The sequence below is a fragment of the Antrostomus carolinensis genome, unplaced genomic scaffold (assembly GCF_000700745.2).
Source record: "Antrostomus carolinensis isolate BGI_N321 unplaced genomic scaffold, ASM70074v2 scaffold7904, whole genome shotgun sequence".
Lineage (NCBI taxonomy): Eukaryota > Metazoa > Chordata > Aves > Caprimulgiformes > Caprimulgidae > Antrostomus > Antrostomus carolinensis.
In genome coordinates this window covers 44,352-56,959 of record NW_010308626.1, presented here as the reverse complement: position 1 = coordinate 56,959, position 12,608 = coordinate 44,352, and the positions used below count along the sequence as shown (strand labels likewise).

Sequence of the window (12,608 nt, the reverse complement as noted above, 5' to 3'; positions counted from 1 at the left end):
GGGGGGTGGCTCGGCGGGGGCGGGCAGCAGCGCCCTTGTGGGGTGCCTGCTCCTTTTGTCCCTTCCAGCACCGGAGCCTCCTCCCGTCGGGGCGGCGGCGGATATTTTATTCACTGGAGGTGTTGGGCTGCGGGCAGGCGTTGGAGCAGGAGCCCCTGGCCCTTCTCGTTTGATTTCTTGCCTTCATCTTCCTGGCGAGGGCAGTGGTAGAGCTCCTGGTCTGGCTGTAGCGGGTGCCCCCCTGGCTCAGGCCACAGGCGTGTTGCTGTCACAGCGAGGATGCTCAGGCCGGGAGGGTGCTGTTGGCTTAGTTCGTGAGCAAAGCCATCAGAGGATGGTAACTTTCCGTTAACAGGGAAGGTTCAAACCTTGTCTCATGCCTGCTTTCATGTCCTGGATGTTTTACAGTTTCCTGACCAGGATGAACAGTCCTTTGACCTCAGTAATCAGTTTTGGCAAAGCAACTTCTGTGTGTGTGTGTCCCCCCTGAATTCTTCAAAACCTCATCCTGCCAGTTAACCAAATTCAGCCATTCTTGGTCTCTTTGTTTAACCACATCCCCCCATGTATGTTACTCGCTAATTACTCGCCTATAGATTGTTAATATCTTTAATGCTTTACCTAAACCAAACAAGCTTGTAAGTCCGTGTGGATAAAATGTAATCATGATTACTTTTTAAAAACAGGTATCTGATGAGAGTAAGGCCTTTGAAAGATCAGCTTCCTCTTGTATTTTCTTCTTAGGTAGCTTTAGTCGCTACACCTAGAGGTAAGCTTATAGTTGCTTTCATTGTTTACTGAAGAAGAGCTTACTGTGCTGCTCTGTAGCAGACAAAAGTCAATAAAATGTTGCCCAAAGTACAAGGTAAAAAAAACCTGAAAAGACCTGCAATTATTCATTTACTGTGGTCTTGTGTGATAAAATCATTCCTTACAGGAAGGAAAAATGCCCTTAGTTTGGACTTCAGTTAAGGAAAACAAATCTGCAATGCTAACGTTGTTCTGGCCATGCGGTGGTAGATGAGCTTTCCATCCCAAGTATTAAAAGAAATTTCTCTTACTGTCTTATTTCTCAAGTTTCATAATAAACTGTTAATTATTTTTAAATTCTTCCTTGCTATTACTGAAGAGCCAAGCAAAGACCTTGCAACGTTAGTGTTCTGTTCCCAAGTTCGATGCCATACGCCAAATTTCTAAGCGCTTCTCGTGAAGATAGTAAGTTGTCGTTTACTTTTTAGTTCTCTCTTCTTTGGCAGCTTTTGTGATGGGGATGAAAACTTTATTCTTTATTTTTGTCATTTTAGAAAGTATATGTGTTTAGTATTGTTCAAAATAACAAAGGTTACAAGAAAACTTGGAGCTTAACAGCTCCTCAACTCTGGTATGATTTTTCCATCTGTGTCCTAAGAAATTGACGAATTCCATTGCATTCTAATAGAGTCTTGAATTTTTTTAACCATCTTTCCTTTTTTGAGGAGTCTTGTTGTGTCCAGTCTGAAGCCTTTTTATCTTCTCCATGATTTTTACAACAGATTTGTCTGCGTTGGAGATTCGTGTCAAGGTCTTTCACTTTTCAGTACAGCTACATTGACTTTCTGTAGTAAGATATGCAAGAATGTTTATCTGGTCCTTAATTGCTGATTTAGTTGCTGCAAGTATTTACTTGGTCTTTGAGGAGGAGGAACCCTGTTAAGATCACTTCTAGTCATGTCAGGGGAACTTAGTTCTAGCCAAATAATACCTTGAATAAGCACTTTACATTTGGACCACCTCACTTGATTTAGCGTTAGTTCACTATGCACATAAAGTGGAAGTCCTGCTTATTAATATTCCTAGATGGAAGGCTCTTTGTATTTCAAGCTTGTTCTAAACTGTTGCTTAAATTTCTTGAGTTGATAATTTCTCGCATTCATCTGTGCCTGTACTAAACTTACAGTGGAAGAATATTCAGCTTATTAGACCTGTGTACCATCAGGTCTAGTCTGCGGGAAGATTTGTGCTGTGTTGCTGTTGAGACTCGTTCAGAAAGCCCTTTTTAACAGGACTATTTCCTGCCCCAAGTTTCTCCTTAATCTCCCTATTTGAACCCTTTAAATTTGGAACTTGATTGTTGTTGGGCTTTTTTAGCCCATTGGTATTTGAAACTGTATTTTCTATGGCTTTGACCTATAAAAATATTTGCCTGTTTTTTTTTTTTTTTTACATGACTTCGACTAGTCAATAACTTTCAAATTAAAAAAGATGGGATCTTAACTACCTTGAAAGGTCAGCACTTATGGATTACGTACAGAATCCATCCTTTTTATGGAAAACCTAGATATCAGCACGGAAAATGGTAACTGGAGCTGAAAATAGTAAATATAGTTGCCATAAATTGTTAGCAAAGTGTAGGTGAAAATAAAATCAAACCACGCATGAAGCAGAAAGTACACATAAGACAAGGTAGTTGATGGTATACGAACAAACTCAGAAATTGTAACTTGAATCCTATATAGTGCAACACTAAAATTGCTTGACTAAACAGTCAAATGGAAAGAAGTGTGAAAGCTGAGGAAAAATGGGGGGATTGGGATGTGTTTGTAGTAACAGAGGTAGCCCGTCACCCTCTTTTCTGAGTCCATACAAGGCGCCCCAGAGGGGGCTACAGGGTTGAACGTGACCTTTGCTTTGCTTGTTGTTTGTGTGTTTGTTGCCACTTAAGTTAATGACACGTGCTTTCCTGCCGTGCTAATTTATCCTGTTGCCAAGAAATCCTGTGATCTCAGGGTAACTTTTGTTAATGAGGCATGCACAAATAAGCAACGCTTTTCCTCAGGAGGAGGAGACTAAGACAAGAGAACAAAAGTAGTTGGAAGCATAAAGTTCAAGAAAATAGGTATTTGCTTCTAGTGAAATATGATGATGTGTGAAATAACGAACAGTAATGAAAAGCTCTCAGAATAGATGAAGGTACTAGTTGGAAAAAAGTAGTGCGCTTTAAGGATGAAGGAAAGCCTTTGTGAATAGGCTATGTGTGAAAGAGTTGTGTTCCCCAGACCCCCCCAAAACTCTGTAACTAATACCCCCTAAGGACTAGTCATCTACAGAAGAATACCAGCCATTTCTCCTCAGATGAAAATGAAACCCTTCCCGCTAGTATGTCCTTAGGCTTCACAGTTATGTGGTGATAGGGGAAGATAAGGGAAGGAACAGGATTCCAGGATTCCCTCTTTTTATTTTTTTTATTTTTTTTAATTTGAAGTATGTACTAATACTATTTATTGATGTTTGGGATTTTTTGGTTTGTTGTCTTTTATTCTCCTTAGGAGAAGTGATAACTATTAAAAAATAAATAAATAATAATAATAATCCAAAACTAGAGTTGCAAAACTTGTGTGATGTGCCAAATTACAGGCAGTTTGGTTGTGCTGTGGCAATGATTTACTACGCTAGAGAAATGCAAATTCATTTTTGTGTGCAGTCAGTCTCTCTGCACTGTCTTGGAAAGATTAAAGTGATGTTCCAACATCTCTGCAAGATGCTGGTAGTTGTTAGCAAGCTGTATATTCAGGAACAAAACACACTTTTTCGGATAGGAAACTGCTCCCCATCTTGAAGGAGCTTCTCTACCTCTAAGAATTAATTCCCTTTTTCCTGTCATCAGAACACAGATGAGATTATGGACAAAAGTGAGCTGTTGCTGTTGAATGCACAGTTTCTCCTCACATCATTATGAAGAAGTTGCTGGATTTTAAGTATTTCCAAGTGGTTTTTCTCGAAATCTTCTATGGGCCTGGGAAGATGCATGAAAACTGAAGATTCAGAATAGACTGAGATACCTAATCTGCATTTGACTGTAGAAGCAGTGGTGCCAGCTGCTACTACACTGCTTCTTCTTTAGAAGCCCACCACTGTATACACATATATAATATACACATTAAGAGTTGTACAAGGATTGCAAAAAGCAAAATTTTTTTCCTTCAAGTAGGCACACGCTCTTACTCTCTGTGTTCAAAAACAACTGCTTAATAGTACCAAATAACTCCACAAGACAAAATACAGTTTGATGTAATGTGGTGGGATTTTTAAAACTATAAACCTGCTTAAACTGTAAATATACCTTATTCTTCATTATTTTGCATCTCTTCCTCTTGCATCTCCAGTAAGATATTAATTATTGGAGAGCTGTGCTTAGAATTATCTCAGATATCTGAGAGACTGAACTCATGTGGTTATACAGCACATGCTTTTATGAATATATTAGTGATAGCTGTCAACTGAATGATCTAGCTGAAGAAGTCTTGTCTCTTTTTGAACAGATTATGGATATAGCAGCACAAAATGCATCTCTTAACGTGATGACAGAGGTAGCAAGTAGCTTGCTGAGACAGTGGCTCCTTCTGTAGTGCTCCAAAACAATTTGTTTTCCAGCGTTTGCAAAATCACGTATGACATAATTTTTCTATCTCCATAGTTGCCTGCAGGAATGAGTTAATAAAGAGCATTTTATTAATGCTGTCACTATCTGGTGATATATTCAGAAAAACATTTTTGTGCAAGTATTCATTCAAGTTCTTGATGCACTGTTGTACTTGAATGCCTGGTGTGTAAACAAAACAGATCTTCTCAGACTCCAAAGTGGTAAATGCAGAAGAATATCTTCATCAGTGATAGATGTTAGTGTTATAATTTTGGGAGTAGGTGAGTGACTGTATAGGCAATATAGAACATTATTGTGTGCTCCTGTGGAGTGTTAACCTTCTGTGACTTGTTCTAAATTTAGAGTCACTTTTTACTTGTGGTATGGGGAGGTAAGGAAATGTTTCGGAACTACTGAAAGAGGATTTTTCTGGAGCCATTCTGCTCCAAGAAATGTGTGCCCTGAAGGCTTCTTTTCTTGCTCCTGCCCTTTCAGAAGAAGGATTTGGTTTCAGTCTTTCAACGGTCTTTGGGAATTGTATTTCTAATGTGCAGCGAGGAGATAGGACAGGAAACGTCTGGAAAAGGAAGAAAGTAGGAAACATTGGAACATGAAGCACTGTTCTTGGCCAGAAGCTGTAGTGAAGGTGATCGCAGGATTTGTAGCCATGCTTCCCAAATTTATACGGCCCATTCTTTTTACATTATTCTTTTTTAAAATGCTTCTTTCCTCTAATGAAATTTTACTGGTTGTTGCTCAGGAAGTAAGATCTGTTTGAGGATTTTGACTGTGTAAAGATGAGAAATGTCTTCTGCACATTTTTATTTTATATAAAATAACTTACTTTTTAGTAACTGAAGTGATTATATGGTTGCATAGTTTTATTAACGTTGGAAAGTGTGAGACTACAGTAGGCATGGATTAAGAAATTGAAGTGGAAAACACCAAGAGTATGTACTTGTAGAGCTATATTTATTTCTTTATTTTATTTATTTCTTTCCACTAGGATAAGGTGATGGTAGATGCCACAGAGAGCAGGATTTTTGAGTTGGTGTTTTTTTGGTTTTGTTTTAAACTGTCCAAACCCCCCTTAATTATTGATTTGCTGCAGTTTCACGTTTGTTCTTTTTCCCTTTCTATGCTAGACCTAACTTTTCTTTGAAGTATAGCTTTGCTTTTATTAGCTTTTCTGTACCACATGCATTTCCCATGTGCAAGGAGAGTAAATGGAAGAAAGTTACTGTACTTTTTGCTTGCATTTGAAGAGAGCTTAATAAAAAACTATGTGGAGAAAAGGCACAGTGGCTGTAAGGTGAAATTAAATGAACCAGAGCTAGAGAAGGAGACAGTCTTGAAAGTTGCAAGTCATGGAAGTTTTAGGTAAAGCTTCTACACTGTGTTGTCTGTGTGAAGAGAGAAGGAGCTGAAGAGAGCAGCTGTTGTAAATACCTGAAGTTATTACTGCTAATGCTGTTAGTAATACTGTGTAAATTGCTATTCTAATTAGATTGTCATCAAACTTTAAATTAAAAAAAAAAAAGGCAGCAGGATTTTTTTGCAGTATTCTAGATTGATGGAGGCATTTAGACTTGTGAACGTCTCATCGATCCAAGGTTGGAGATATCTTGTTACTTGACTGAAAGATATATTACCATTTTGCGACAGGAATGCAAGATTGCTATATAGTAATCTTCTCCTTGGTGTATAAATGGTGGGCTCCATTCCTCTTAAATCCAGAGATCACCCAAATACTGGGTATAAACTGGGATAGATGTGGAGAATGAAGGAGAACTCAGCTTGTGTCTCTGGTTGATTCCAGAGAGACAGTATAAAATCAGAGGAAGTGGAGAAATGTGACATGTGGGTTGTTTTTAATAAATATTTCCTGATGTATGTTTAAGAATTTGGTCTGGCTTTAGTGATTTGCTTTGATTACTTTGACATTTTGTAACTTTCTAGTGAAGTGATTTCTTCTTAGGCTAATAAATTGTGCTTGCAAAAAATAAACAATAACCAGAAGTCACTTTATTAGGTGTGATCTTAAATTAGGCCAGAGAGACTTAAAGGTATGGGGTTTGGGTGGTGTTTTTTTCTGAAGCTGCATGAATGATTGTTTGCATCCTCTGTTGCCACATAGCATATAATCAGACCAAATAAGGAAGCAGCTTGCTGTTCTGCCTTTATAAGTAAGAGAGAGGGGACCTGCTGAGAGGAATGAGCCATTGCTGCAGGGAGTAGTCAAAGGGGGTGCAAATCTGGCAAGACCAAGTGGGAAGTATGTATATGGATAGTTCAGTCCCATGCATGTTACTGTTCTTCTGCCTGTCTCTTACTCCTTGCATGTGTGAAGCCAGGCCTTTATTACCAAGTTTTATACATATACCAAGTGTAAGACAGCAAATTAATATTGTGGAGCACCTCTCCTATGAGGACAGGCTGAGAGAGTTGGGGTTGTTCAGCCTGGAGAAGAGAAGGCTCCGGGGTGATCTTATAGCGGCCTCCCAGTACCTGAAGGGGCTACAAGAAAGCTGGGGAGGGACTTTTCATAAGGACAACTAATGACAAAACAAGGGGAAATGGGTTTAAACTGAAAGAGGGGAGGTTTAGATTAGATATTAGGAAGAAGTTCTTCACTGTGAGGGTGGTCAGACACTGGAACAGGTTGCCCAAGGAAGTTGTGGATGCCCCCTCCCTGGAAGTGTTGAAGGCCAGGCTGGATGAGGCTTTGAGCAACCTGGTCTAGTGGAAGGTGTCCCTGCTGCTGGCAGGGGGGTTGGAACTGGATGAGCTTTAAGGTCCCTTCCAATCCAAACCATTCTATGATTCTATGTGGTTGGGAGCAATGGGAATAGTATGAGGGAGTACCAAAGAGAGGAAGGAGGTGAACCACACGTTTTATTAGCATGGTTTAGAGATGGTGTCTTCAAAGGCAAAAGACAGAAACTTTCCAAGGGACATAACCTAATTTTTTAGGACCAATCTTGAGGACAGAGTAGATGCATTATGGAGAGTGTTGTAAATACAAATAGATAGCAGAAGACAACAGGGGGAAGCATGTTTTGAAAAGACCGGGTGTCAGGATCCCCTAAATTGCTGTATGTTATACTAGGACAGAAGAAAGTTGCAGAGAGCTGGGGAGGAGGAGGGCGGTGTGGAGTGGTTGAATACCATTTTAGGTGCTATTTCTTCCAAAGTGCCCACTGTTACATTTTGAAGAATAAAGGCTATGGAGTAACACATGATTAATGGTGAAAAGGTTGTCACGTGAACTATTCTTGTTTTCTGTCTCATGGCTGTATATATTGTTGTTGTTATTCTTATAAATGTGTATTGGCTTATGAGAAATCTATTTTCAGTGAGTTCTACATTAAATGGACATTTTAAAAAAAAAAAAAAAAACCCAAAACCCCACAGCTATCTTTTGTAGGAAAAAAAAAAAGTTTTAGAAACTATTTTTTTTGCCTTTGTAAAATAGTCTTGTTCTGCTTCAGCTATGTAAGAACGCATCCTGCATCTTAGAAACAAAATCAACTTCTTGCTGATTACAAGGCTAGATCAGCTTATTCACTCATAGCAGAATCTTATTTTTCTGATGGTTGGGGAAGACAAGTGACCTCTGAAGAAGTTATTGAGCAAAACAATACTGAAATGAAGTCAATAAACAGTTAATTCTGAATTCAGGTAGGTCCGTTATCAGCCTTATTGGAGATAATGAGGTTCACCTCCTGTGGATTTTTGTCTTCTGCAGAGCAGCTGTCTCCTATAGTTCAATAGATTGTGAAATGCAGTTACAGATGGAAGCATTTGTATGACTTACTTTGTTTGCTCCTGCTGCAGCATTAATAATGTGATATTCAGGGTGAATAAACACCATTTATATGTTCAATACTCTTTAGTATTGTTATCCTTTGCATGGTTTTTATATTTTTATAAAAACTTTATAAAAACTTATAAAAATTTTTATATTTTTCTCTCTTCTTGGTTTATTTTTTTTTTTTTTTTTAATGTCTTCTGTTTGAAATTTTTAGTCTCCTAAGCAAATGTAGCTATCTATAGTCCACTTTGCTGGTATTGGCTAAAAATGAGGTCAATAGGACCAAGATCTGTTTTCTAAACTAACTGAGGTCTGTTTGCAAGATTTGACTGGCAAACATATTTGTACACAGTTTTTTCCCTGAACGGGTGAACTGCAGATGTCCTTACGTAGTATATTAATTACAGCCTAAATCAGCATGGAAGAGATGAAACTACATGGATCCACCATGTTTTCATTATTTGGTTGTTCTTTTAAAATATATATTTTTTTAAATTTGTGGGATTCAAATTAGCTACCTTGACTGTAGAAAAGGACACTATCAGACTTTTTAAGAAGATTTTTGTCTTTACTACACTGCTCCATGGAGGGTCTTCAGTTGTTCCCATGACTACTGATATAAGAGCGTTGTGCACCTAGGCTCACTGGAGCACTTGCCTCCATCACCTCTTCTGTGTCTTCCATTACTTGTAAAACTTTCTTTTTCTGACATGCTGATGTAGGTGATAGCCACTTACTGGGACTGTTGGCATATTTAATATTGTGTTGCTGTATTTTTAAGTGTGGGATGTGTATTTCTGAGCTAGAAGAAAGCCCCCAGTTAACTGGGGCTGCATTATTGCCTTTATAATGAGGATAAACTAATGAGGAAAATATTGGGGAGTTTTAATCTCAGTTTCACTATTTGTCTGCAGGTAGCAATAAAAATCATTGACAAATCTCAGCTGGATACTGTGAATCTGGAGAAGATCTACCGAGAAGTGCAGATAATGAAAATGCTTGATCACCCACACATTATAAAACTCTACCAGGTACAATTAGCAGTGTCTTTTTTTTCCCCCTCTTGCCCTCTCTTTTGCTCCTTTACGAAGGGTTTGCTCTACACCAGTGAATTCTGGTGATTTGGTCCCCAGTCTGTGACAAACTCAGCTTTTCTGGAATTGATTTGCATTGGCTAAGAGGTGTAACTTTTTTGAAAGTACATCAGTTCTAGTCTTTTTCATTCTATGCTGCCAGTTAGTCTGGCCGTGTTAGATACTCTCGTGTACCTGAAATCTGCTTAAAGTACACAGATAGATTGTAAATTTTGTTAGTGAAGAAGCTGAGCTGGAAATACCTGGTGATGAGACTCTGGTGGTTAGTAGACAAGGTACTATGTAAGCTAGAGCAAAGAAGGAATACTCAGCATAGTGTGTCTATAGTGAGTACTAGCTGGGAGGATCTACGTGGATATAGTGGTTTTCTTCAGCCGAGTCTTGGCTCAGAGTGCAGATCGAGGAGTACTTGCAGCCTTTTTTTCTTATCCAAAGATGATATTACATGAAGATATGTTAATCCAGATTCTGCAGATGTGCTTGTGATATAATGAAGGGGGCCTACAAGAAAGCTGGGGAAGGACTTTTCATAAGGACAACTAATGACAAAACAAGGGGAAATGGGTTTAAACTGAAAGAGGGGAGGTTTAGATGAGATATTAGGAAGAAGTTCTTCACTATGAGGGTGGTCAGACACTGGAACAGGTTGCCCAGAGAAGCTGTGGCTGCTCCTCCCTGGAAGTGTTGAAGGCCAGGTTGGATGAGGCTTTGAGCAACCTGGTCTAGTGGAAGGTGTCCCTGCTGATGGCAGGGGGGTTGGAACTGGATGATCTTTAAGGTCCCTTCCAATCCAAACCATTCTATGATTCTATGATATGATAAATGCACACACCAAGCAAGAGCTTCCCAAACATTTTCTTTTGAAGTGCATTTAGTAGGAGACAGATAACTAGTTCTTTGGATTTATTTTTGTTGGAATCATGTGTTTCACTTCTGTTGTGGATATGGACAAATTGATATTTATCCTAAAGTGAATTATGTATGTTGTGGACTTGAATGCATCACTCTATAACGTAAAGGATTAATAATTATAGTGCAACAATGTATTTACCTAAGAGATAAACCTGGAATTGTGATAACACATACAATTGCAGACAATGAAAATTTGAAGGTTTTTACATGTGACTTTTTTTAGCGTGCTTCATTTGTATACTAAAATGTAGCTTTGTTTTATATTGTTCCTCTTCTGTTTCATTTTCTGTTCTTGCTAACATATGGTAAAATATTTGAAGCTGCTGGCATTTCTGCTTCAGTTAAGTTTTTCTTCTAAGGCTTTCCTGAGAATATTCCCTTTGGGATCTGTTTGTTAGTGTTTTGTTCAGCGAATACCATGGCGTTTCCGAGATACTCTTGCTTACTTCAAGTAAACTTAGCTCAACATACAAATGAAGATTTCTGCATGCTAAAACCAAACTTTGAATTTAAATTCATCTGACAACATCTACAAAGGCAAGGTGAACACAAGGACTTGGACCTATGGTGTTGGAGTTCTACTGAAAAAAGAAAAAGATGCCGGTTTAGACTTATTTAGCTTTAATTTCATCTTATGGGAAAGAGACTGGCACTTCCTCTTTAAAATACCTATTCACCGAGTAGAGGCCGACCTTAGGGAGTTAAATTTCTAACTAGCTTGAGTAATATCTACCACAGTTCCTTCTGAATGAATGCAAAACACAGAAATGGTAGAGTCAGAGAATAGTTAAATGAAGTCTGGAGATCAGCAAGATCACTTGAAGAGGTGGGTAACTGTAATGTACTGCTTACCCCTTTGCTATTAAGGGATTGGCTTGTTAGAATTGCATTTGTTAGATAAGAGAGTTTATTTTGAAAATAGCCTTCAATCAAGTTGTCTCACTGGTTTGCTCGTATCATGTGCCCATCACTGAACTGTGTATACGCTAAAAGGTTCTGAATTGTTTCATGTCAAGGAACTACTGAGGATTGTCAGAGTTAGGTAATGAAGCTAGCAGTCTTGGCTTGATTAAGAATGGTTCCAAATATATGTAATCCACAGGCTGTTGCAGCTTCCTGTCTCCAAATGTTGGTTTAAAACAGTCTTTCCAAACTGTTTTGCCTTCCAGATACAGACATTTCAGTCATAATATGCTCAGCTGTTGTAGAATTAAACAAGGGTGCAGGAGAGAGTGAAGAACTCCCATCTTGTTCTGTCTGCTGGCTTGTCAGTTTTTTAGTAATTCTGCTGGTTTTATAAGTATATATCTTTCAGGATTTGCCTTTTTTATTTTTTTTAAAGCATTCCTCTAAAAAGAGTTTACTTGTGAGCAGTCTTCCAGTACTTTCAAACTTGTGCATAAATAAAATGCAAAAATCAAATCCAAGAAGGTCTTGTCTGCAGACAGCTCAGGCTAAACTGTTATACTGAGGTTATTGAGATAGGCCCAAAATGTGTTTGGTGTTGAAATTGTTGCATTGTAGTGAAGGGAAGTCCTAAATTACTTTTTTTATTTTGAAGTAGATGACTTTTCACTTTTAGTCTATCTTTTGATTATCCTGTTTGTACAATGCATTCCTGAGTAGCTGTTTATGCAACTGAGGAACAGATCATTAGGAAGAAAGTTGCAAGATAACTGACTGGGCTGCCTTTTCCCAACTTAAATCATGGAAGTATTGAACTGTTGAGTGAAGTCTTTCCATTCAAGAGTAGAGTAACTAGAGTACTGTTGGTAACAGAGGTCAGTATTATCCCCAGTTGTCTTTCCCAAGCACCAGCCCATCAGCATGTTAGAAAGTTGAGCAAGAGTATTACTTCAGGTGGATTCCTTAAGGGAAAGTCTTTAAACTAGCTGCTGAGGATATGATCACTTTGTGTTAGTCAGTTGTGGCCCTCCTCCTCCTCTGTACACTGGCTTTATGAAGTATTTAAAGCTTATCCTTGTGCTTGGCATGCAAATACTGCCCTTGAAATTGTTGAGGTAACTTGAAAAAACAAGCTGAAAGGGTAACTGTATGTGTAAGGCAAAGACTTTCACATCTTTATCAGAATAGAACAACGAAAATAACTATCCAGTTGGGTGTTTGTTTGCTTTTTGCTCTTCCTGCAAAAAATCTCATTGTGACTTCTCTATCAACAGGTGATGGAGACCAAAAGCATGTTGTACCTTGTGACAGAATTTGCTAAAAATGGAGAAATTTTTGGTAAGCAAGAGAATTATTTTCTTGTTCATTGCTTTAATGTTAACTTCTGACGTTTGTCAGTTGTATTTATCTTGCTGAAGGGTCCCTTTTACTGTAGTATGTCACTTTACTTGTCAAGAAATGTGTGATAACTGTCACTGTTTCT

At 38.4% G+C, this 12,608-nt stretch overlaps 1 protein-coding gene across 1 annotated transcript in view; it reads left to right on the top strand.

Moving 5' to 3' along the window:
• Nucleotides 1–9,127: 9,127 nt before the first annotated feature.
• SIK2 (salt inducible kinase 2) overlaps nucleotides 9,128–12,608 on the top strand; it is a gene marked incomplete at its 5' end in the record, with an annotated part of 37,100 nt that continues 33,619 nt past the window's right edge. Inside the window, 2 exons of the mRNA XM_010165830.2 lie at nucleotides 9,128–9,244; nucleotides 12,400–12,463. Coding sequence (XP_010164132.1) covers nucleotides 9,128–9,244; nucleotides 12,400–12,463 — 181 coding nt within the window. The remainder of the gene's footprint in view (nucleotides 9,245–12,399; nucleotides 12,464–12,608) is intronic.